Here is a 21,724-nt window from a genome sequence, read left to right on the forward strand (position 1 = left end):
CATGTAGATTCATTCAGCAATCGCATTTACATATAATTTTGTTTCATGCGTATGAAAAATAACAGACAATTTGTGTTAAAGCGCACGCCATACGCAATTGTTGTTTACTTAATTACGGAAGCAATTATTATTATTAATAGGTCTGGAATAACTGCGACCTTTGTGTAGATCTATTGTGCAAGACCTTACAGCCTAATTTTGTATCTGGAGGCTTTTAATGTATCTAAGTATCTATTCAGGCTTTTTACTCCATATCACATAGGGATTAAGAGTCCTACCACCTAGATGGGATAGTCTTTGCCTAGCTAGAGCTATTCATTCGCAGAGAATGTGAACCGGCGTTTCATCATCCAGCTCACAGAAACGACACATTTGGGTATCGGATAGATTTAATTTACTTAGGTGATATCGTAGACCGCAGTGTCCCGTATAGTACCCAGTGAGAGTTCTTAGATCCTTCCTGCTTAGATTAGTGAGTTTAGCTAATGCTTTCGTTGCCGGGAGTATAAACAGTTTGGCCTGCCTTTGCCCTGGGCAGTCAATCCAGTGACGTCTGAATTGTTTAGTTTCCCAGTTACTAATAGTTTCCCTGGTGTGTGCTTTTGTAAGTCCACAAAAGGGCTGTGGACCATAAAATTCTGTTGTAGCACCCTGCTTTGCTAGGTTATCTGCTTGTTCATTACCTTCATGTCGGAAGCAAGTAAAATTACTCTCTCTCTCAATTTATGCCAATAAAGAATTCAGAAAATGGACATAATTTGCTTTCTTTTTATTTCGCAATTATAAAACACATCGTCCGATTATCAATAAAATTTAAATACATTGTATACAAATTTAATTGATAATCGGACGGTGTGTTGCACATACACATCTACATCTTTTAGCGAAAAAATGATTTCAGCATTGAATCTTATTCCATGTAAACGTACCAAAAAACTGATTTCTGATTATGTGCAAAAAAGCAGAAATGAGTAGTCGTTAATAGCGACTCGTTATGTATTGTTATTGAAGCAATAATGACCATCTCGGGAACGATTTAATATGACCGCATTGAGTCTTCTAGGCCACACCGCCACCCACCCTCTAGTTCCATGAGGTACTTGGGGTCACCAGAGCCTCGGCTGCTAAAGAAACAGGATTCGCCATGGGTAGGTGGGGTTGAAAATTGGATTGGAGAAGCTATAAATAGCGCTGGTATCACCTTGAAATGGAATTTGGGTATTGTATTCGCCTCTTACGACAGCCATACCTGTCGCGGTTATATTCTAAGCCGCCTAAACCGCTGGGGGTCTGGCGGTTCGCGCCTTTTCGTAATCTCCTTAAGCTTCTTTTGCTTCAAGCAATGCTTCGTCCCATCAAATAGGTGCGATGACTCGCAAATTATCATCGATATCCTCTAAAGGGAGTCATAGGAAGCTTGCAGTTTCAAGAGGGTTAGACAAAGAGACATAGCTGTAGAGGTGTGAGTTCCGCATTACAGTTGAAAATATGGTTGGTGTCATGTTGAGAAACATTACATACAAAAGAATATAATGTGTATGTCGGATTTAATTAGAGATAATGAAGAGTTTAGAGTATCCAAATCGAAGTTTCGGGCGTTAAACTCTGAGACAAAGGCTGTGAACTCTTCAATCAAGCTGAGGACCTTTTTATGCTCTTCTGGTTCAAACGCCTGAATGCTGAGAGACGAGGCTGCATCAATCTGTCTGTTAGTATATCCAGGTTTTTGGGAATGTAATACAAATGTTTTGTTCAGCATATCGTTCAGCTCAAGTCTTCGCAGATTTCTGCAGCTTTTGTCACGGCTATCTTTTCCGGCTTGAACAAACCAAATTGATCTAGCAGTGATCTCCTTGTTACCGAATATATACAGTATTCTGCAATTCCAAATACTTTTGTCAGCTTGCCCCACTACCGCACCTTTTGCTGCTGTAAGTTATCATGTAAGATGCTTCCATAGCGGTAGCTCTTGTCAAGATATCAATTAGAATACTTCCCAGCCTTACACCCGCTTTAAACGGTTATGGCCGTGCCAAACCGGCGCACATTGGTCACAGCAAGGGAGTTTAAATCGTTTTCCACCTGGTCTTTCCAGCGGAGTGGGGACCGCCCTCTTCCTCTGTTTCTATAGGCGGGTTCCGATAAAAACACTTTCTTAGCCAGAGCGACATCTTTCATTTGCATAACATGGCCTAGCCAGCGCAGCCGCTGCATTTTAATTCGCTAGACTATGTTGATGTCTGCATAAAGCTCGTACAGCTCATCGTTAAATCTTCTTCGGTACTCGCCATCGCCAACGCACAGAGATCCATAAATCTTTCGAAGAACTTTTCTCTCGAACACTCCCAGAGCCGCTTCATCTGATGCTGTCATGGTCCATGCTTCTGCACCATATAGCAGGACAGGTACGATAGGTGAATTGTAGAGTATGATTTTCATTTGCCGAGAGAGGACTTTACTTTTCAATTTTAGAAAATATCGAGCCCCCAGTGGGTTAAGGGGTTAGAATATAACCGCGGTAGGTATGCCTGTCGTAAGAGGCGACTAAAATACCAAATGGATTCAAGGGGTAGCCAGCGCAATATATAGCTTATCCAACCCAATTGTCAACCTCACCTACACATGGCGAATTCTGTTTCATTAACAACCGAGCCTCTGGCGACCCCGAAGTCCTCATGGATCTAGGTGGTGGGACGGCGGGATGGCCTAGAAGGTCGCATGTGGTCATAACAAATCGTTCCCGATATGGTCGGGCCTGGAACCGTATCGCTACAACAACAACAACTTCATGTGAAGTTACGGGAATTTCATAAGCAAGAATTATTTTCCTAACTGGTCGCTAAGGAGGTTTTCTCAGGGTGGCATGCTAACTTTATATGAAGTTAGCAGTCAGCCATGAAAAAAGTGAACTGCACTACCGGCAGTGCTATTGTACGCTAGATGGCAGGGAAAGCTCTATTGTACGCTAGATGGCAGCGCAAGCTGTAAGTATTAGTTGGTTGAAGGCAGTTGCTATTATACGCTATATGGCAGCGGAAGCTGTAAGTTAATAGAACAGCTGATTTCTGTTGATATTTGATAAGAGACTTTTATATTGGTTGCGCAAGATGCGCACGGGTCGGCTCGTTTTTTAAAATAGTTACCGCAAATTTTTTTTATTTCACGGATAAATTACGTCATTTTACCTATTAGTTATTTTTTTTTTTTCACGTAAAAGTTATCTTGCCAACTTCAGAGAGGTCATTAATATTCCGTTCTGATACCCGGCAAACGTAGTAAATTACGCTGCTTTGAAAACCCAAACAAAAGCGAAGAAAACCACTAGCGTATACGAATTTCAAAAATCTTTTTAACTAATTAATCACACTCACCTTTGCCAAATCAATTCTGTTGTCGATCTGCAAATTATGCACAAATGGATTAATGTAATTATATCCTGTTGATGACCAAGCATCATCTTCGGAATCCGTCTTTTCAAGAGTATTATTTCGATTTGTGGCATTAATTTCGGTTGTTTCTTGACTAGCAATGTCTGCATCACTGTGTGAAGCGTTTTTACGTTGATTATTAAATGTTGATGTTGTCATTTTGGTTATTTGGCTTGGTGGGTTGAACGGTGGGGAGGATATAAACACAGTTATGTTGCCCGGAATACAATTTCCTGTCAGTTGTAAATAGTTTATTCCCAAAGTTATTTACAATGCAGGTGACTGCACACCGCACGGTGGGGTATATGATCAATCTATCTGGCTAAAAGTCGATTTTTCAAATTATTCCAATTTTTTTTTTAATATACTCCCTGGCGTTCCTAGATGTCCACTGAGTAGTATACATACCCTAAAACTCATCTGCAACGTCAAGGGAGCTAACCGCGCACATCTAAAGTTGTATGAAAATAGTGTGCAGTTCGATGTATTTTTGTATTAAAAAACAATATACCCTTCTAACCTAAATACTTGTTCACTTGTTTAGCCTTAATCAAATCTAGTTAGCTTTTCTTTTAGGACAGGTAAATGTGTTTTTAATTCATATGTAAGACTTTTTATACCGCATGTTTTATGTGAGTTTTATTCTACTTGTAATACTACTACTTTTCAATATTAAATTTTTTAAAAACCTTGCAAACAAAAAGATATCTCATTGTGGATAAGACAAGTGCAATAACTTCTGCATAGACGTCAAAATTACAAATAGAATGGATCACCTGATTTTTATTTGACTACTGCTTTCTCATTCTGTACCTCTTTCTATCAACCGCTGAAGATAGCTGGACCTATACGCCGCCATATTGAACACCCTGTCAAAACGCTGCCAAAATGCGAAAAAGCAGCCATATTGAACATCCTGTCAGGCAGTTGACGGATAAGATATCACACTTGTTTTATCCACAATGATATATCTTTTTTTTTCATGGCATATCATGTCAGTACTTTTTTGCCAATACATAAGCTTGTGTTTGTTTCAAAGTTTAAGAGCTAAAACGGATGCGCATACCCACGATTTTTTGAGTGGTGATCAATTTTCTAAGAGGCTGATACCCTTATTGACCTCAGTGGCAACACCTAGCCGAAAAGTCTTAAAATGTAATACTATATCGATGTGCCAAATTTGATTCAAATCGGTTAAGCCGTTTTCGAGATGGTAGTGGATATACAAAGAAATATAAAAAAGAAGGGGAGGTGGCAACCCTAAGTAGCAACTCTTCTTAAAAATGTTAATAGGAACGCGGAGTAAAATACTTTTCCGTTTGATACCCATATTGACATATCTGATTGTAATGCCAAAAAATTACCCCGGGTCCAACCGAATCCGGGGGCCCGATCCATAGTAATTCTGCGCGGAACACTGTGAATTTACTGTCAATTATTTCCTTTCATAACAATGAAGTGACAACCACTTATTGAACAGAAATAACTGCTTTTTTAATTTTGGCCAGCTAGATTGATCAAATACCCCACCGTGCGCCGAAGACTGCTAATGAAAATGTGCCAAATATATTAATGATTTCAGCTACCTATAATTGTATTTGTCTTGTTTAACTTTTTTTCTGTTATTTTCTTTTTTTTTGTTCTTTTTTATTTTCTTTGACCTGAATAGAAATTTTTCTTAGTGAACGCGTCTGTACATTTCACTTAGCGTCTCAACAATTTCCACGTATTAAACTTGTTCGCTATTGCATTCGATTGTTGAAGGCAATATATGTACGCTCAGCTTGTGTGTTCAGCACTTTATGTTAGCAAAATTAATCGTGACGCGAAACAAAGCAATCACAAACGTCTACGTCCAACCAACAACCTATACACCTAGACCGGCTTTTGGATACTGACTGTCTGTTAAGCGTTGGCATCAACTATTACCACATCTATAATGGAATTTTGGCGAGTAAGATTGTCAAGAGTTAGTTCGCTAATATGTTCGTGACATTTGTGCTCTCAGCTATTGAACTTTTAACATTTCATCCCTTAATCGCTCAACTTGGGACCTGATTATTTCTCAATTTATTTTTTTTTTTTTTTTTTTTTTGAGTTTTGTGAGTAATTTGTGTTTTGTGAGTAATTTGTTCACGGAATCCTTTTGATCAGCACGTTTGCTTTTTCTATGAATGACGGAAAAAAGTCACACCACTTTTGCCAACGATTTTTTTTAGTTCTTAGTTTAGTTCTTTTGTGGAGCTAAATATTTCACGCAATCAGCATCTGGAAGGTAAATAAACAATTTATAATTTTTTGATATATGTATAAGTTTTATCTTACGTATAAGAGTTAGTTCTTAAAATGTTCCGTGTGAAAGCCAATTTTGTATGCACAATTTAAGTCAAATTATTGTGCTTATCAGAGAAATTTAGTTTTTTATTAATGTCATTATAGTAACGAAAATTTTAATTGCCAAAATTCATTATCGATTTTTATTACTTTGCTATGACATTTTATTTTCAATTGCTTATCAAAGCAAAAGAATTCAAAATTCAATAAACTCTTGGTCGCTGTTTATACACAAAATGTTGTGTTGCTGATTATCGGAATCTTCTCTTTTGGAGTTGCGTATCATATTAACACACGGCGACTTTTTCTAAAAAACAATTTGACATTTAATTTCAATTCTTTCTAAAAACTTGTTTTATTTACTGAAAATTTGAAAAATTACTGTGAATTATTAGAATATCAATTAAAATTATAAAAATTTATGTTCAAAATCAACAAAAAGTTCTTCTATAAGAAAACCAGTAAAGGTATCTAAGTTCGGGTGTAACCGAACATTATATACTCAGCGTGAACTTTAATTGTACATTTCATTTCAGATAAATTACTTTTCTACATAACACGTGGCACCGCCCGGTTAAAAAAAATTTCTCCCCACTTCCTCTTACAATAAAACTTGGTAAGTGAAACATCATTGATTCAACACTATTTTTTGCTAAGTTATACCTTATTATTCTAGTCTACGACCCTTTTAAACTTCTTTTATATCTAAGTTGCCGTGGTCTTTAACCGATCCCGTCCATTTTTACTAGAAATATTCTCTGCTATAAGGAAAATTTGTGTACACACTTTCATTACGATATGTGAATTTTTCTTCGAGTTATGGCTCCCGAAACAGAAAATTGCTTAGTCGTAAAAGGGGCGGTGCCACGCCCATTTGTAAAATTTGAAGTTTTTCGTATTTATTGTTATAAATCCACTTGGAAAATGAAATACCATTGATATAAAGCTCTTTTTTGCAAAGATATAACTCATTTTATTCGTCCACGACCCTTTTAAAAATCTTTTATATAAAAGTGGGCGTGGTCCTTAACCGATTTCGTTAATCTTTATTCAAAGCATTCCCTATAGTAAAGGCAGCCACTCTGCCGAATTTTGCTCCGATAGGTTTAACGATCTTTGATTTATGATTAATAATATTTGTAAAATTGATTTTATCATAAGTGGACGGTGCCACGCCCATTTTTTTTTAATTTTTCCAAATTTTTATCAAGAGATCAGTCCACATGTCAAATTTCAACATTCTAGGTGTATTATTTACTAAATAATCAAATGTTATGTATATAAAAGTGGGCGTGGTTATCATCCGATTTCGCTCATTTTCAATACCAATATATTCTGGGTCCAGATAAGCTCGTGTACCAAATTACTCAAGGTTTCGTGTTAACGGACAAACGGACGGACGGGCGGACATGGCTCAATCAAATTTTTTTTCGATACTGATGACTTTGATATATGGAAGTCTATATCTATCTCGATTCCTTTATACCTCTACAACCAACCGTTATCCAATCAAAGTTAATATACTCTGTGTGCATAGCACGCTGAGTATAAAAATTACAAAACCAAAATTTGACAATAGAAGAATGACAGGACAAAGCAATTCGCCGAGCACAAGAGACTCGGTTCCCATCTCGGGAACGATTTAGTAACCAAATGAAACCTTCTAGGCCATATCGTTCTCCTACTCTCTACATCCTTGAGGAACTTGGGGTCGCCAGAGCCTCTGCTGCTAAAGAAACACGCTTCGCCATGGGTAGGTGAGATTAAAAATTGGGATAGAAAAGCTCTGGCAACCCCCTTGAAAGGGTAATTCTAGAAAAACCAACAACAAAAAAAATATATCGAATTCAACCAATTCGGCGTGCAGAAGAAGTCAAAAGAAAATTTGCATTGATTTCGATTAATATATATAATACTAGCCTTTACCCGCGGCCCCGTCCGCAAGGAGAAATTTAAATATATGGGCTATAAGCGTTAGCCTGCTTATCAAGTTATCTGTTTAAAATTTTGTTTTCTGTCTAATGCATTTTATTTTTGTAATTGAGTAAAAAAAGAACTAAATGAGCTGATAACCTGATAGGATCCCAAATGATCCCGAAATTATCCAGAAAAAGCTACGAAATTACCCCCGCGCTATCGCGGACGGATCCCGAAAACCATCCAGAAATGCCCCGGAAGGGTCTCCAAAAGTTCCCGGAATAGTCCCAAAAAAACCCGAAATGACAACGACACGATTCTAGACGTATCAAGAGAACCACACAGAAATGATCCCTGAAGGTGTTCCAAAATGATCCCGAAAAGGTTCCGAAATGACCTTGACGGGCTACCGGGCGGATCTCAAAAACCATCCAGAAAATATCCAGGAAGGGTCCCTAAATTATCCCGACATACTCCAGAAAAAGTTCCGAAATGGCTCCGACGGGATCCACGACGGATCGCGAAAACCATACAGAAATGATTCCGGAAGGATCCCAAAATGATCCCGAAATAGTCCGGAAATGACCCAGATGGGATCCCACACAGATCCAGAAATGATCCCGGAAGGGTCCAAAAACTATCCCGGAAAAGTAACCAAAAATCCCGAAATGGCTCCTACGGCATCCCGGACGGATCCAGAAATGATCTCGAAAGGGTCCCCAAATGATCCCAAATGATCAAGCAAACCATCAAGAAATTATGCCGGAAGGGTCCCCAAATGATCCCGAAATAATACAGAAAGTCACGAAACGACCCCTAGAGGATCCCCAAATGATCCCGTATTAGCCCCAAAAAGGTCCCGAAATAACCCCGACGGGATCCCGGACAAATCCCGAAAACCATGCAGAAATGATGCCGGAAGGGATCCCAAATAATTCCGAAAGAGTCCCGCAATGATTCCGACGGGATCCCGAACGGATACCGAAAATCATCCAGAAGTGATGCCGGAAAGGTCCTCAAAAAGGTACATCCAGAAATGATCCCGATATAGTCCTGAAGAAGTCCCGAAATGACGCTGACGGGATCTCGAACGCATCCCTAAATGACCATGACGGGATCTCGGACAGATCCCGAAATCCATCCAGAAATGATCTTGGGAGGGACCCCAAATGATCCCGAAAAAGTCCCGCAATGATTCCGACGGGAACCTGAACGGATAACGAAAGCCATGCAGAAGTGATGCCGGAAAGGTCCTCAAATGATCACCTAATACCAAAATAACCCTAACGGCATCCCGGACTGATCCTGAAATCCATCCAGAAATGATCTTGGGAAGGTCCCAAAATGATCCCGAAATAGTCTCGGAAAAGTCCAGAAATTACCCTGACGGGTTCCCGGACGAATCCTGAAAGCCATCCTTAAATGATCCCGAAAAAGCCCCGAAATGACCCTGACGGGACTCCGAAAGGATCCCGAAAACTATCCAGAAATGATGCCGGAAAGGTCCTCAAATGATCTCCTAATAGTTCCGAAAAGACCCTGACGGGATCCCGAACGGATCCCGACAACTATCTAGAAATGATGCCGAAAGGGCCCGCAAATGACCCCGACATACTCCAGAAAAAGAAAGATCCACGACGGATCGCGAAAACCATACAGAAATGATTCCGGAAGGATCCCAAAATGATCCCGAAATAGTCCGGAAATGACCCAGATGGGATTCCGCACAGATCCAGAAATGATCCCGGAAGGGTCCAAAAACTATCCCGGAAAAGTAACCAAAAATCCCGAAATGGCTCCTACGGCATCCCGGACGGACCCAGGAATGATCTCGGAAGGGTCCCCAAATGATCCCAAAATTGTCCCGAAATGACCCTGATGGATCCGGCAAACCATCAAGAAATTATGCTGGAAGGGTCCCCAAATGACCCCGAAATAATACAGAAAAAGTCACGAAACGACACCTAGAGGATCCCCAAATGATCCCGTATTAGCCCCGAAAAGGTCTCGAAATAACCCCGACGTGATCCCGGACAAATCCCGAAAACCATGCAGAAATGATGCCGGAAGGGATCCCAAATGATTCCGAAAAAGTCCTGCAATGATTCCGACGGGATCCCGAACGGATACCGAAAATCATCCAGAAATGATGCCGAAAGGGTCCCCAAATGATCCCGTATTAGTCGCGAAAAAGTCCCGAAATAACCCCGACGGGATGCCGGAGAAAACCATCCAGAAATGATGCCTAAAGGGACCCAAAATAACCCCGAAAAAGTCCCGTAATGATCCCGGCAACCATCAAGAATTTATCTCTCGAAGGTACGCAAATGATCCCGAAAGTACCCCAACTTGATCCCGGACGGTCCCCAAATGATCGCGAAATAATCCCGAAAGGATTCCGGAATAGTCTCGAAAATGTCCCAAAATAACCCCGGCGGGATCCCGGACGGATCCCGAAAACTATACAGAAATGATCCCGGAAGGGTCCCAAAATGATCCCGAAATAGTCCCCCGAAAAAGTCCCGAAATTACCCCGGCGGGATCCCGGACCGATCCCGAAAACCATCCAGAAATGATCCCGGAAGGGTCCCCAAATGATCGCGAAATAGTCCCCAAATGATTCCGGAATAGTCCCGAAAATGTCCCAAAATAACCCCGACGGGATCCCGGACGGATCCCGAAAACTATACAGAAATGATCCCGGAAGGGTCCCAAAATGATCCCGAAATAGTCCCGAAAAAGTTCCGAAATGACCCCGGCGGGATCCCGGACCGATCCCGAAAACCATCCAGAAATGATCCCGGAAGGGTCTCGATATGACCCTTACGGGATTACAAATAAGGTGAAGCTAATTATAGAACCATGTTAATAAGGCAGCAGGCGCGTTGGAGCGAATGAAAAGTTATATAGAAACATACAGGTAAAGCTAATAAAAGCGTGCTAATAAACGCAATTGAAGGAGGGCGGATGGCGGGAGTAGAAGGAGAGGACCACTGATCGTTCCTCCAAAATTGTCTAGATTTCGATCTGTATGTGCCAGATACCAAAAACTATTGATTTAGGAGAAAATTTATATTAAGTTATAACAATTTATAGATTTTACACCAGAGGGGAGGAGATAAAGGAGGGGGAGGGGGGGGGGGGGGTGGAGCGCGTCGCTGCTCACTTTGTAAGCCCTCGACTTATTTTACCCCTTGAGTCTGTGATATTGGTGAAGGCCAGTATACGTAAAGTTATAATGTGTAAAAATTATTAAAAAGTAATTGCTCGAAGAGGTCGTAGGGCCGCCCCCCTCTTTCCATGTTCGAAAAAAAATTTCGCTAGTAGACTACTGTCTGTGTCCCAAATTTCATCAAAATCCGTGTAGCCATTCTGGCGTGATTCAGTCGCAAAGACGAAAAAATATAATAATTAAATTATAACTGTTCCTAGGAGGCGGGGACCACGCCCCTTTTGAAAAATATATAGCTAGTAGATCCTTCTAGACTATTGGCTATATGTGTGCAAAATTTCATCCAAATCGGTCCAGCCGTTCTTGCGTGATTGAGTCACAAAGACAAACGTCTGGACAAACATCCAAACATCCAAACTTTCCCATTTATAATATACTAGCCTTTACCCGCGGTCCCGTCCGCAAGGAGAAAATGAAATATGTGGGCTATTCACGTTAGCCTGCTTATAAAGTTATCTGTTTAAAATTTTTTTTCTGTCTAATGCATTTTATTTTTGTAATTGAGTAAAAAAAAGAACTTTATGAGCTGATAACCTGATAGGATCCCAAAATGATAACGAAATTATCCAGAAAAAGCCACGAAATGACCCCGACGCTATCGCGGACGGATCCCGAAAACCATCCAGAAACGCCCCGGAAGTGTTTCCAAAAGTTCCCGAGTTGTCCCAAAAAAACCCGAAATGACAACGACACGATTCTAGACTTATCCAGATAACCACACAGAAATGATGCCTGAAGGGTACCAAATTGATCCCGAAATAGTCCCGAAAAAGTTCCGAAATTACCCTGACGGGCTCCCGGACGGATCTCAGAAACCATCCAGAAAATATCCAGGAAGGGTCCCTAAATTATCCCGACTAACTCCAAAAAAAGTTCCGAAATGGCTCCGAGGGGATCCACGATGGATCGCGAAAGCCATACAGAAATGATTCCGGAAGGATTCCAAAATGATCCCGAAATAGTCCGGAATTGACCCAGATGGGATCCCGCACAGAAACAGAAATGATCCCGGAAGGGTGCAAAAACTATCCCGGAAAAGTAACAAAAAATCCCGAAATGGCTCTTACGGCATCCCGGACGGATCCAGAAATGATCTCGGAAGGGTCCCCAAATGATCCCAAAATGGTCCCGAAATGACCCTGATGGATCCGGCAAACCATCAAGAAATTATGCCGAAAAGGTCCCAAAATGATCCCGAAATAATACAGAAAAAGTCACGAAACGACCCCTAGAGGAAACCCCCAATGATCCCGTATTAGCCCCGAAAAGGTCCCGAAATAACCCCGACGGGATCCCGGACAAATCCCGAAAACCATCCAGAAATGATGCCGGAAGGAATCCCAAATGATTCCGTAAAAGTCCCGCATTGATTCCGACGGGATCCCGAACGGATACCGAAAATCATCCAGAAGTGACGCCGGAAAGGTCCTCAAATGATCACCTAATAGTCCCGAAATGACCCTTAAGGGGTCATGGACGGATCCCATAAACCATCCAGAAATGATCCCGATATATTCCCGAAGAAGTCCCGAAATGACCCTGACGGGATCTCGAACGCACCCCTAAATGACCCTGACGGGATCCCGGACAGATCCCGAAATCCATCCAGAAATGATCTTGGGAGGGACCCCAAATGATCCCGAAAAAGTCCCGCAATGATTCCGAGGGGATCCTGATCGGATACCGATAACCATCCAGAAGTGATGCCGGAAAGGTCCTCAAATGATCACCTAATACCAAAATGACCCTGACGGCATCCCGGACTGATCCCAAAATCCATCCAGAAATGATCTTGGGAAGGTCCCAAAATTATCCCGAAATAGTCTCGGAAAAGTTCAGAAATTACCCTGACGGGTTCCCGGACGAATCCTGAAAACCAATCTTAAATGATGCCGAAAAAGTCCCGAAATGACCCTGATGGGACCCGGAAAGGATCCCGAAAACTAACCAGAAATGATGCCGGAAAGGTCGTCAAATGATCTCCCAATAGTTCCGAAAAGACCCTGACGGGATACCGAACGGATCCCGACAACTATCCAGAAATGAAACCGAAAGGGCCCGCAAATGATCCCGTATTAGTCGAGGAAAAGTCCCGAAATAACCCCGACGGGATGCCGGACGAATCCCAAAAACCATCCAGAAATGATTTTGGAAGGGACCCCAATGATCCCGAAAAAGTCCCGCAATTATTCCGACGGGAATCTGAACGGATACCGAAAACCATCCAGAAGTGATGCCGGAACGGTCCTCAAATGCTCACCTAATAGTCCCAAAATGACCCTGAGGGCATCCCGGACAAATCCCGAAATCCATCCAGAAATGATCTTGGGAAGGTCCCAAAATGATCCCGAAATAGTCTCGGAAAAGTCCAGAAATTACCGTGACGGGTTCCCGGACGAATCCTGAAAGCCATCCTTAAATGATCTCGAAAAAGCCCCGAAATGACCCTGACGGGATCCCGAAAGGATTCCAAAAACTATCCAGAAATGATGCCGGAAAGGTCCTCAAATGATCCCCTAATAGTTCCGAAATGACCGTGACGGGATCCCGAAGGGATTCCGACAACTATCCAGAAATTATGCCGAAAGGGTCCGCAAATGATCCCGTATTAGTCGAGAAAAAGTCCCGACATGACCCCGACGGGATCCCGGACGAATCCCAAAAACCATCCAGAAATGATGCCGGTAGGTATCCCAAATGAACCCGAAATAATCCCGAAATGACCTCGTCGGCATCCCGGACGGATACCGAAAATTATCCAGAAATGATGCCGGAAAGGTCCACAAATGATCCCCTAATAGTCCCGAAATTACCCTGATGGGATCCCGGACGGATCCCGAAAACCATCCAGAAATGATGCCGGAAGAACCCCCAAATTATCCCGAAAAGTCCCCAAATGACCCCGACGATATGCCGGACGGATCCCGAAAACCATCCAGAAATGATGCCGGAAGAGCCCCCAAATGATCCCGAAAAAGTCCCCAAATGACCCCGACGAGATCCCGCACGGATCCCGAAAACCATCAAGAAATGATGCCGGAAGAGCCCCAAATGATCCCGAAAAAGTCCCCAAATGACCCCGACATACTCCAGAAAAGGTTCCGAAATGGCTCCGAGGGAATCAACGACGGATCGCGAAAACCATACAGAAATGATTCCGGAAGGGTCCCCAAATGATCCCAAAATGGTCCCGAAATGACCCTGATGGATCCGGCAAACCATCAAGAAATTATGCCGGAAGGGTCCCCAAATGATCCCGAAATAAAACAGAAAAAGTCACGAAACGACCCCTAGAGGATCCCCAAATGATCCCGTATTAGCCCCAAAAAAGTTCCAAAATGACCCTGACGGGATCCCGAAAAGATTCCGAAAACAATACAGAAATGATGCCGGAAAGGTCCTCAAATGATCCCCTAATAGTCCCGAAATGACCGTGACGGGATCCCGACAACTATCCAGAAATGATGCCGAAAGGGTCCGCAAATGATCCCGTATTAGTCGAAAAAAAGTCCCGAAAGGACCACGACGGGATCCCGGACGAATCCCAAAAACCATCCAGAAATGATGCCGGTAGGTATCCCAAATGATTCCGAAATAGTCCCGAAATGACCTCGTCGGCATCCCGGACGGATCCCGAAAATTATCCAGAAATGATGCCGAAAGGGTTCCCAAATGATCCCGTACTAGTCGCGAAAAAGTCCCGAAATGACCCCGACGGGATCCCGGACGGATCCCGAAAACCATCCAGAAATGATGCCGAAAGGGTTCCCAAATGATCCCGTATTAGTCGCGAAAAAGTCCCGAAATGACCCCGACGGGATCCCGGACGGATCCCGAAAACCATCCAGAAATGATGCCGGATGAGCCCCAAAATTATCCCGAAAAAGTCCCCAAATGACCCCGACGAGATCCCGGACGGATCCCGAAAACCATCCAGAAATGATGCCGGAAGAGCCCCCAAATGATCCCGAAAAAGTCCCCAAATGACCCCGACGATATCCCGGACGGATCCCGAAAACCATCCAGAAATGATGCCGGAAGAGCCCTCAAATGATCCCGAAAAAGTCCCCATATGACCCCGACGAGATCCCGCACGGATCCCGAAAACCATCCAGAAATGATGCCGGAAGGGTCCCCAAATGATCGCGAAATAGTCCCGAAATGATTCCGGAATAGTCCCGAAAATGTTCCAAAATAACCCCGACGGGATCCCGGACGGATCCCGTAAACTATACAGAAATGATCCCGGAAGGGTCCCAAAATGATCCCGAAATAGTCCCGAAAAAGTCCCGAAATTACCCCGGCGTAATCCCGGACCGATCCCGAAAACCATCCAGAAATGATCCCGGAAGGGTCTCGATATGACCCTTACGGGATTACAAATAAGGTGAAGCTAATTATAAAACCTTGTTAATAAGGCAGCAGGCGCATTGGAGCGAATAAAAAGTTAGATAGAAACATACAGGTAAAGCTAATAAAAGCGTGCTAATAAAAACAATTGATGGAGGGCGGATGGCGGGAGTAGAGGAGAGGACCACTGATCGTTCCTCCAAAATTGTCTAGATCTCGTTCTGTATGTACCAGATACCAAAAACTATTGATTTAGGAGAAAATTTAGATTGAGTTATAACAATTTATGGATTTTACACCAGAGGGGGAGATAAAGGGGGGCGGGCGGAGGGTGTCACTGCTTACTTTGTAAGCCCTCGACTTATTTGACGCCTTGAGTCTGTGATATTGGTGAAGGCCAGTATACGTAAAGTTATAATGTGTAAAAATTATGAAAAATAATTTCTCGAAGGGTCGTCGGACCCACACCCCTCTTTCCATGTTCGAAAAAAATTTCGCTAGTAGACTACTGTCTGTGTCCCAAATTTCATCAAAATCCGTGTAGCCATTCTGGCGTGATTCAGTCGCAAAGACGAAAAAATATAATAATTAAATTATAACTGTTCCTAGGGGGCGGGGACTACGCCCCTTTTGAAAAATATATAGCTAGTAGATCCTTCTAGACTATTGGCTATATGTGTGCAAAATTTCATCCAAATCGGTCCAGCCGTTCTAGCGTTATTGAGTCACAAAGACAAACGTCTGGACAAACATCCAAACATCCAAACATCCAAACATCCAAACATCTAAACATCCAAACATCCAAACATCTTAACATCCAAACTTTCCCATTTATAATATATATTAGATAGCTGGAGACATTGGTGCTTTATCGGTAACCGTATCGGTAACCTTATAACAGCTGATTCGACCAATCTTATGAGAATCAATGCAATCGATTATTGGTGCCGCTAAGGTCGTAACCGTATCGTAGCCAACCAATTGGTTTTTGGTTTACCGTCGTAACGATAAACAGCTGATTACGTTAGCGATACGGATACAGCGATACGACATACGGCACCAATGACTCCAGCTTAAATTAGATTGTTGTACCAAGGCGAATCTGTACCAGGTGGTTTCAAAGCGAATTCAACCAATGGAAAATAATCAAGAAGAAGCAATCAGCTGTTCGGATAACAACACCTGGTACTGAATTCGCCTTGCTATTACTTTTTCGAAAAAATAAGTTCAGCATTGAGCAATCCGCTAATGTTGAGTGTCACTTTTACAATTAATATGTGCTACAAAAAGCCAAACTAATCCAGCCAGCCGTTTTTTTTGTTTCACTCGATCAAATTGACGGATTGACTAAAACAAATTTGGACGGCAACTGCATCTTGACAGTAGCATGCGTCAATAAGAGTCACTAACCGAGAAGCTCCATCGCTGATAAGTCGTCTAACAATGATAAAAAATTTAAAAAGTTAGATACTTTTGAATTTAAGGTGATGGCAGCGTATTCAATCCAATTCGCCGTGCAGGGGGTACTAAGCTTTCCGCTAAAAAAAAAGTTTGCTTTAAAGGGCAGAATATAGCCAATTATGATATAAAAATAAGCTGTGCAAAATTTCAGTCGAATTGCATAACTCTTAGAACACGTTGCATTTGAAAATTTTTAAAACCCTTTCAGCATGATTCAATCACAAGATTTTGCTCGGCTGACAAATTTTTTGACAATTGCAGCCAATTTGCTCCCAAGTCGAGTTGACATCCGTTAACTGTGTTGTTTCTTTGCATAATTCCTAAGAACAATTTTTTTATTTAATGAGGAATTTATTAACTATGCCATGATCTATTAGTGTGGCTGAACATAGTGAATTTAAAAGAAAAGTACGGACACCAAGGAATCGTGCACTTTCTTAAACCTATGAACATACGAAACATAAACAGATTTAAAATTCATCGTTCAATGTCAAAAACTCGACTAATAAATCGATTCACGTAAAAATGTCATTAGTAAATAATGGAGATGCCATGAAATGTACTCATTAAGCATGTTAACTCATTAACTCCGTATGTTTGGAACATTCGTCTCCATTTAAGAATTTTCGGAGCCCGTGAGGTAGTACCAAACGAACGTGTTTCGAATATTCTAATTCAGCGGTTCATCCGAAGCACTTAGATGAATACTTAAACAGAAAAGAGCTTTCCGAAATTTCAGAATAAAAAGGTAAACACTCCTTGTGTAGCAGGACCGCAGAAAAGCTTTACTCTTTTGTCAAAGTCAAGGCCGAAATATAAAGTTCTAAGGTAATAGACCATTTTCTTTTCTTTTCAGTTCGAAATCGTCCTATTCCAAAATATTTTTCAAAAATTTCCCATTTCATTATTTGTCACAAAAACGCCCTATATCAGAATTAGGTTGAAGAACGCCTTATCTCAGAATACTTTTCATTAACTCCCTCTTATGTCAAAATGCATAGATCCAAAAGCCCAGAGAATTAGGTTATGAATTCAAAAAATCAGTAAAAATGTATTGGGTATGAGATTGCGCGATATTATTATTGACTTTCAAAAAAACCAGAAAACAACATTTTCGTACTATTAAAAAAAATCTCTAGTTTTTTGTATGGAACTGCGAAAACCATTTAAGATATTCTTTCGCCCTAACAACTCGCCATGTTTTTTTTTTTTTTTTTCAAACAGACCAACAGTTTTTAAGTTATCTCTAGACTTGTGTTAAAAATAGAGCATAATTCAAAACCGCATATTGTACATATTAACACAAACATACATCAGAACATAAACGAAATTGAAAACCATAATAGCTATGATATGAATATACTGTGATAATAGCCAAATTAGGACTGTCGAAATCAAAAAAAAAATTTTTCTTGAACAAGGGGGCATGACTCAACTATAGGGTTGGCTCATCTCTATAGCAACAACATACCTTTGTTCAGATTTTCAAAATCTACGTGTTGGTGTTAGGTGAATGGAATGAAAACATAAAACATAGCAGTGTTTGTGTGTTGTAAGAAAATGTTGTCAATGTGTTGGTTTCATTTTAAGTTTGACATCTCCTTTGACAATCCCTACTCCAGTGAAATGAAAAAAAATAAAAGCAGCTGATGAGATGAGCCAACCATATAGTTGAGCCATGCAGGGGGACAATTCTTGTTCTGTGAAACGGTGATATGAAAAAAAATATCAAACAAGAATTTATTCAAATGTATGGATTTTTTTTCACTTCATCATTTCACATTTTCTGTCTAGTGGTCAAGCTGTCATGAAGATATGAGTCCTTAACCAATGTATGAGTCATTATCCACTATTTTTCAATAAAATTGTACGTTTTACTGTATTGTCAATCGATATGTATGCACATAAATCGTGCTAAAGCATATTATTATTGTCTCAGATTATCACTGCGTTTTCATCCTGAAGGAAATTTTCATCCCGAAAAACCACAATTTCGTCTTAAACAGTAACAGCATGGCAACGCTTCTAGCAAAACAACAAACATTATGAAACTTCAAAAATCCCCAAATACGGCAAAAAATGTTGAGTGGAACTACCTTCTTTTTTATACCATGAGAATTTCATGGCGGAACTATGTGAGGTGGTAGCACGGTGAGAGCTGATTTGTACTTTTTAATATGATTTGAAACATCAATTTCCGGCGCAGTACGATTTTGACATTAGTGCATCGATTTACAAAAACAACGTACATGGAACTTTTATTTATGTTTGTAGATATGTCACCGTGCTGTCACCTTGTATGGTTCCGCCATGGACAATTTAATCCGAAAAAGCAAGCCTAACGGACTAAATTTTTGACTCCATTAGGCATGCAATAAAGCAATAATGAGATAATAAGGAATTTTTATTTTGTATGAAAGATTGAGTTCAATAAGGGCTTTAATGTAGAAAAATTTACTAATCATTTCATTAACCCTCTGTATGAAATTGGTATTAGGCTTTGTTAAATAAAGCATATATTTTCAGAAATGTTCCTTCATTGTGTGTAAAATTTTAGATTTGCATGAAATAAATTCGTTGAACACAATCTTCTTTTATTCGGCGTTCATCTTTGACACAATGTAAACAAAAACAGCAAACTAAAAAGCCAATGTCGCAATTTACCCCTACTTTGCTAAATTTTTCTTGCCATTTAACATTCTTTAAAATATCTTCCGCACCCACCACCCACTATATTACCATAAATCAACATCAATGCTACTTTGAAAATTGCATCGATTATTTGTTTTCAATGTACTAAATTCTTTAAGAATCTAATGATTTCAGCGCTGACCCTAAATCGCCTGATGTGCGTATTGGTTAAGGTTCGAAGAGTGGTGAGGGAAACGGGCTACCAATGATTGGCACACACATATGTAAGCGTACAATAATCTACAGCAGTGATGCACAACGCCGTCAGAGCTTCGAAAGAAGTGTTACAATCTTTATTCCTGTATTGTAGTCACGCTTGCCGATCACTCAGGTATGAACAATACAAGGATAATCCTATTTTAGAAACGTTCACCTAATTTCCATTTTTATTTGGATGAACAATGCTGCTGGGTGGAGTTCCTTTTGTTTCGATAATAATACATGACACACTTTTATATAACCAATACTTTTAACCAGTGTCTCATCGTAAGCACGGCCCACTATCGAACTATTTCTAAAAATTTTAATAAGTTATGGATCTAACGAGTACTATTTGTCGCTAGTTCACATAATTCAACCACCATTTCAGATATATTGTGATTTAAAAAATGAGTTTCAATCACGGATTGCAAAACGTAATACGGACTATTCGATTTGACCCACTGGTGCACGACCTAATTTGTTTATATCGAAGCCGCACAAAAAAATCAAAGCACATGACTGTACCCACATACTAATTCTTGCCACCAAAAAAAAAATCGAGTTTTATATAAGGCTTATTTAATTTCATATTTTATAGCATGAGGCCCTAAAACAATGTTCTTCAAAAAAATAGGTAGGTATGTAGGTAGGTGTAATGGCTGCGACCATGGTCGCCCAAGTAGCTAAAAAGAAAAGCCGTTTGATGTCATAAAACTCGTCTTAACCTACTGAGTACTACATGGATATGTTTTGCAACCAACCTGAGTTGTTTATAAAATCAAGAATGTTTGCCAGCCCTATTTCCGCTAATCTTCTTAGATCTTCCAAAAAAGGGCTCCAGAATGATCTTAGACGGGTTCTAGCCAGAGCCGGGCATTTACACAGAAAAGGCTCGACAGTCTCTTTTTCATCTATGTGCTTACAACTTCTGCAGTGGTCATTGTGCGGAATACCCATTTTTTCCGCATGCGTGCCTAAAACCCAGTGAGCAGTGCAGACCGCTATAAGTCTATGGGCCCTGGATCTCCCCAGCAGATACCTTGTTTTCCTTTCGTTGTAGTCCGGCCAAATGGCTTTTGAAATCGCACAACCCGCGTTGCTCTTCCATTTTTGTCGGGCTTTGTTCACATAAAAATCTCGAATAGCTCCCTTGGCCACCCCCAGGGGTATACCTACTTCGACACTGGCTATTCCCTTACCCCCTCTGCTCCCCTACGTGCTAGTTCGTCCGCCATCTCATTTCCCTCGATTCCCCTATGTCCCGGAACCCAGATAATGAATATTTCCATAGTATCGGTCAGCGCCGATAAGATTTGTTTGCATGACCCTACCAGCTTTGAACTAGTGTATGGAGCAGCTATCGCCTTAATTGCTGCTTGATTGTCAGAAAGGATAGACACTTTGCCAGTTATGCTCCTGGCCTCGAGCAGTTTACAGGCCTGCCAAATTGCGAGGACTTCTGCTTGAAATACACTGCAGTATGACGGTAGTTTGAGCGACGTAGAAATTACTAGGGAGAGTGCGAGGAGATACCAGTTCCCACCCCTAGTCCATCTTCGAGCCATCAGTGTAGATTAGTATGCCGCTACCCACTGGAGCAGCTCCGCTCTTCCAATCATTCCTACCTGGAATGATATTGGTTATGTTGCCGTCAAACTGAAGTCTGCGGGGATTATAATCTATATCGGAATTTAGTACTCCCATCGGGAGTAGACTAAGGATGCTGCTCTTCTGAGTATCCTTCCAACACCCAGACTGTCTTAGTCTCAGTGCGGTCTGCGCCGCTGTACATAGTATGTACATGTCTATCGAAAGCAGGTGTAAGATGAGGTCCAAAGCCGCAGTGGGGCAGGTGCGGCAGGCTCCGGTGGCCCCAACGCACGCAGTACGTTGGCCCTTCTGTAGGCTGGTGAGGTTGCACTTCTTGCTAAGAGCTTCCCACCACAGTATAGAGCCATACGTCAGCACTGGCCGCACTACTGCCTCATACAGCCAAAGGACCATCTTCGGGCTGAGACCCCACTTCGTACCGAACATCGCCTTATAAGCATAGAAAGCGACGCAGGCCTTCCGCACTCGCTCCTCGATGCACGCTTTCCAGTTGAGTTTT

General features: G+C 41.3%; 1 protein-coding gene across 5 annotated transcripts in view; it reads right to left on the reverse strand.

Annotated features, from left to right (window-relative positions):
• LPCAT (lysophosphatidylcholine acyltransferase) overlaps positions 1-21,724 on the reverse strand; it is a 97,492-nt gene that overhangs the window by 56,816 nt on the left and 18,952 nt on the right. The window contains exons 2-4 of one of the 5 annotated variants that reach the window (XM_067783318.1): positions 5,754-6,069; positions 5,015-5,696; positions 3,372-3,661 (exon numbers count right to left, since the gene is read on the reverse strand). In XM_067783318.1, coding sequence (XP_067639419.1) covers positions 3,372-3,587 — 216 coding nt within the window. In that variant the 5' untranslated portion in view covers positions 3,588-3,661; positions 5,015-5,696; positions 5,754-6,069. Of the gene's footprint in view, positions 1-3,371; positions 3,662-4,958; positions 5,697-5,753; positions 6,070-21,724 lie in introns of all 5 variants that reach the window. The other 4 variants (XM_067783320.1, XM_067783317.1, XM_067783319.1 and 1 more) reach the window with 4 other exon arrangements.

This window comes from Eurosta solidaginis, chromosome 4, assembly GCF_040869045.1.
Source record: "Eurosta solidaginis isolate ZX-2024a chromosome 4, ASM4086904v1, whole genome shotgun sequence".
Classification (NCBI taxonomy): Eukaryota; Metazoa; Arthropoda; class Insecta; order Diptera; family Tephritidae; genus Eurosta; species Eurosta solidaginis.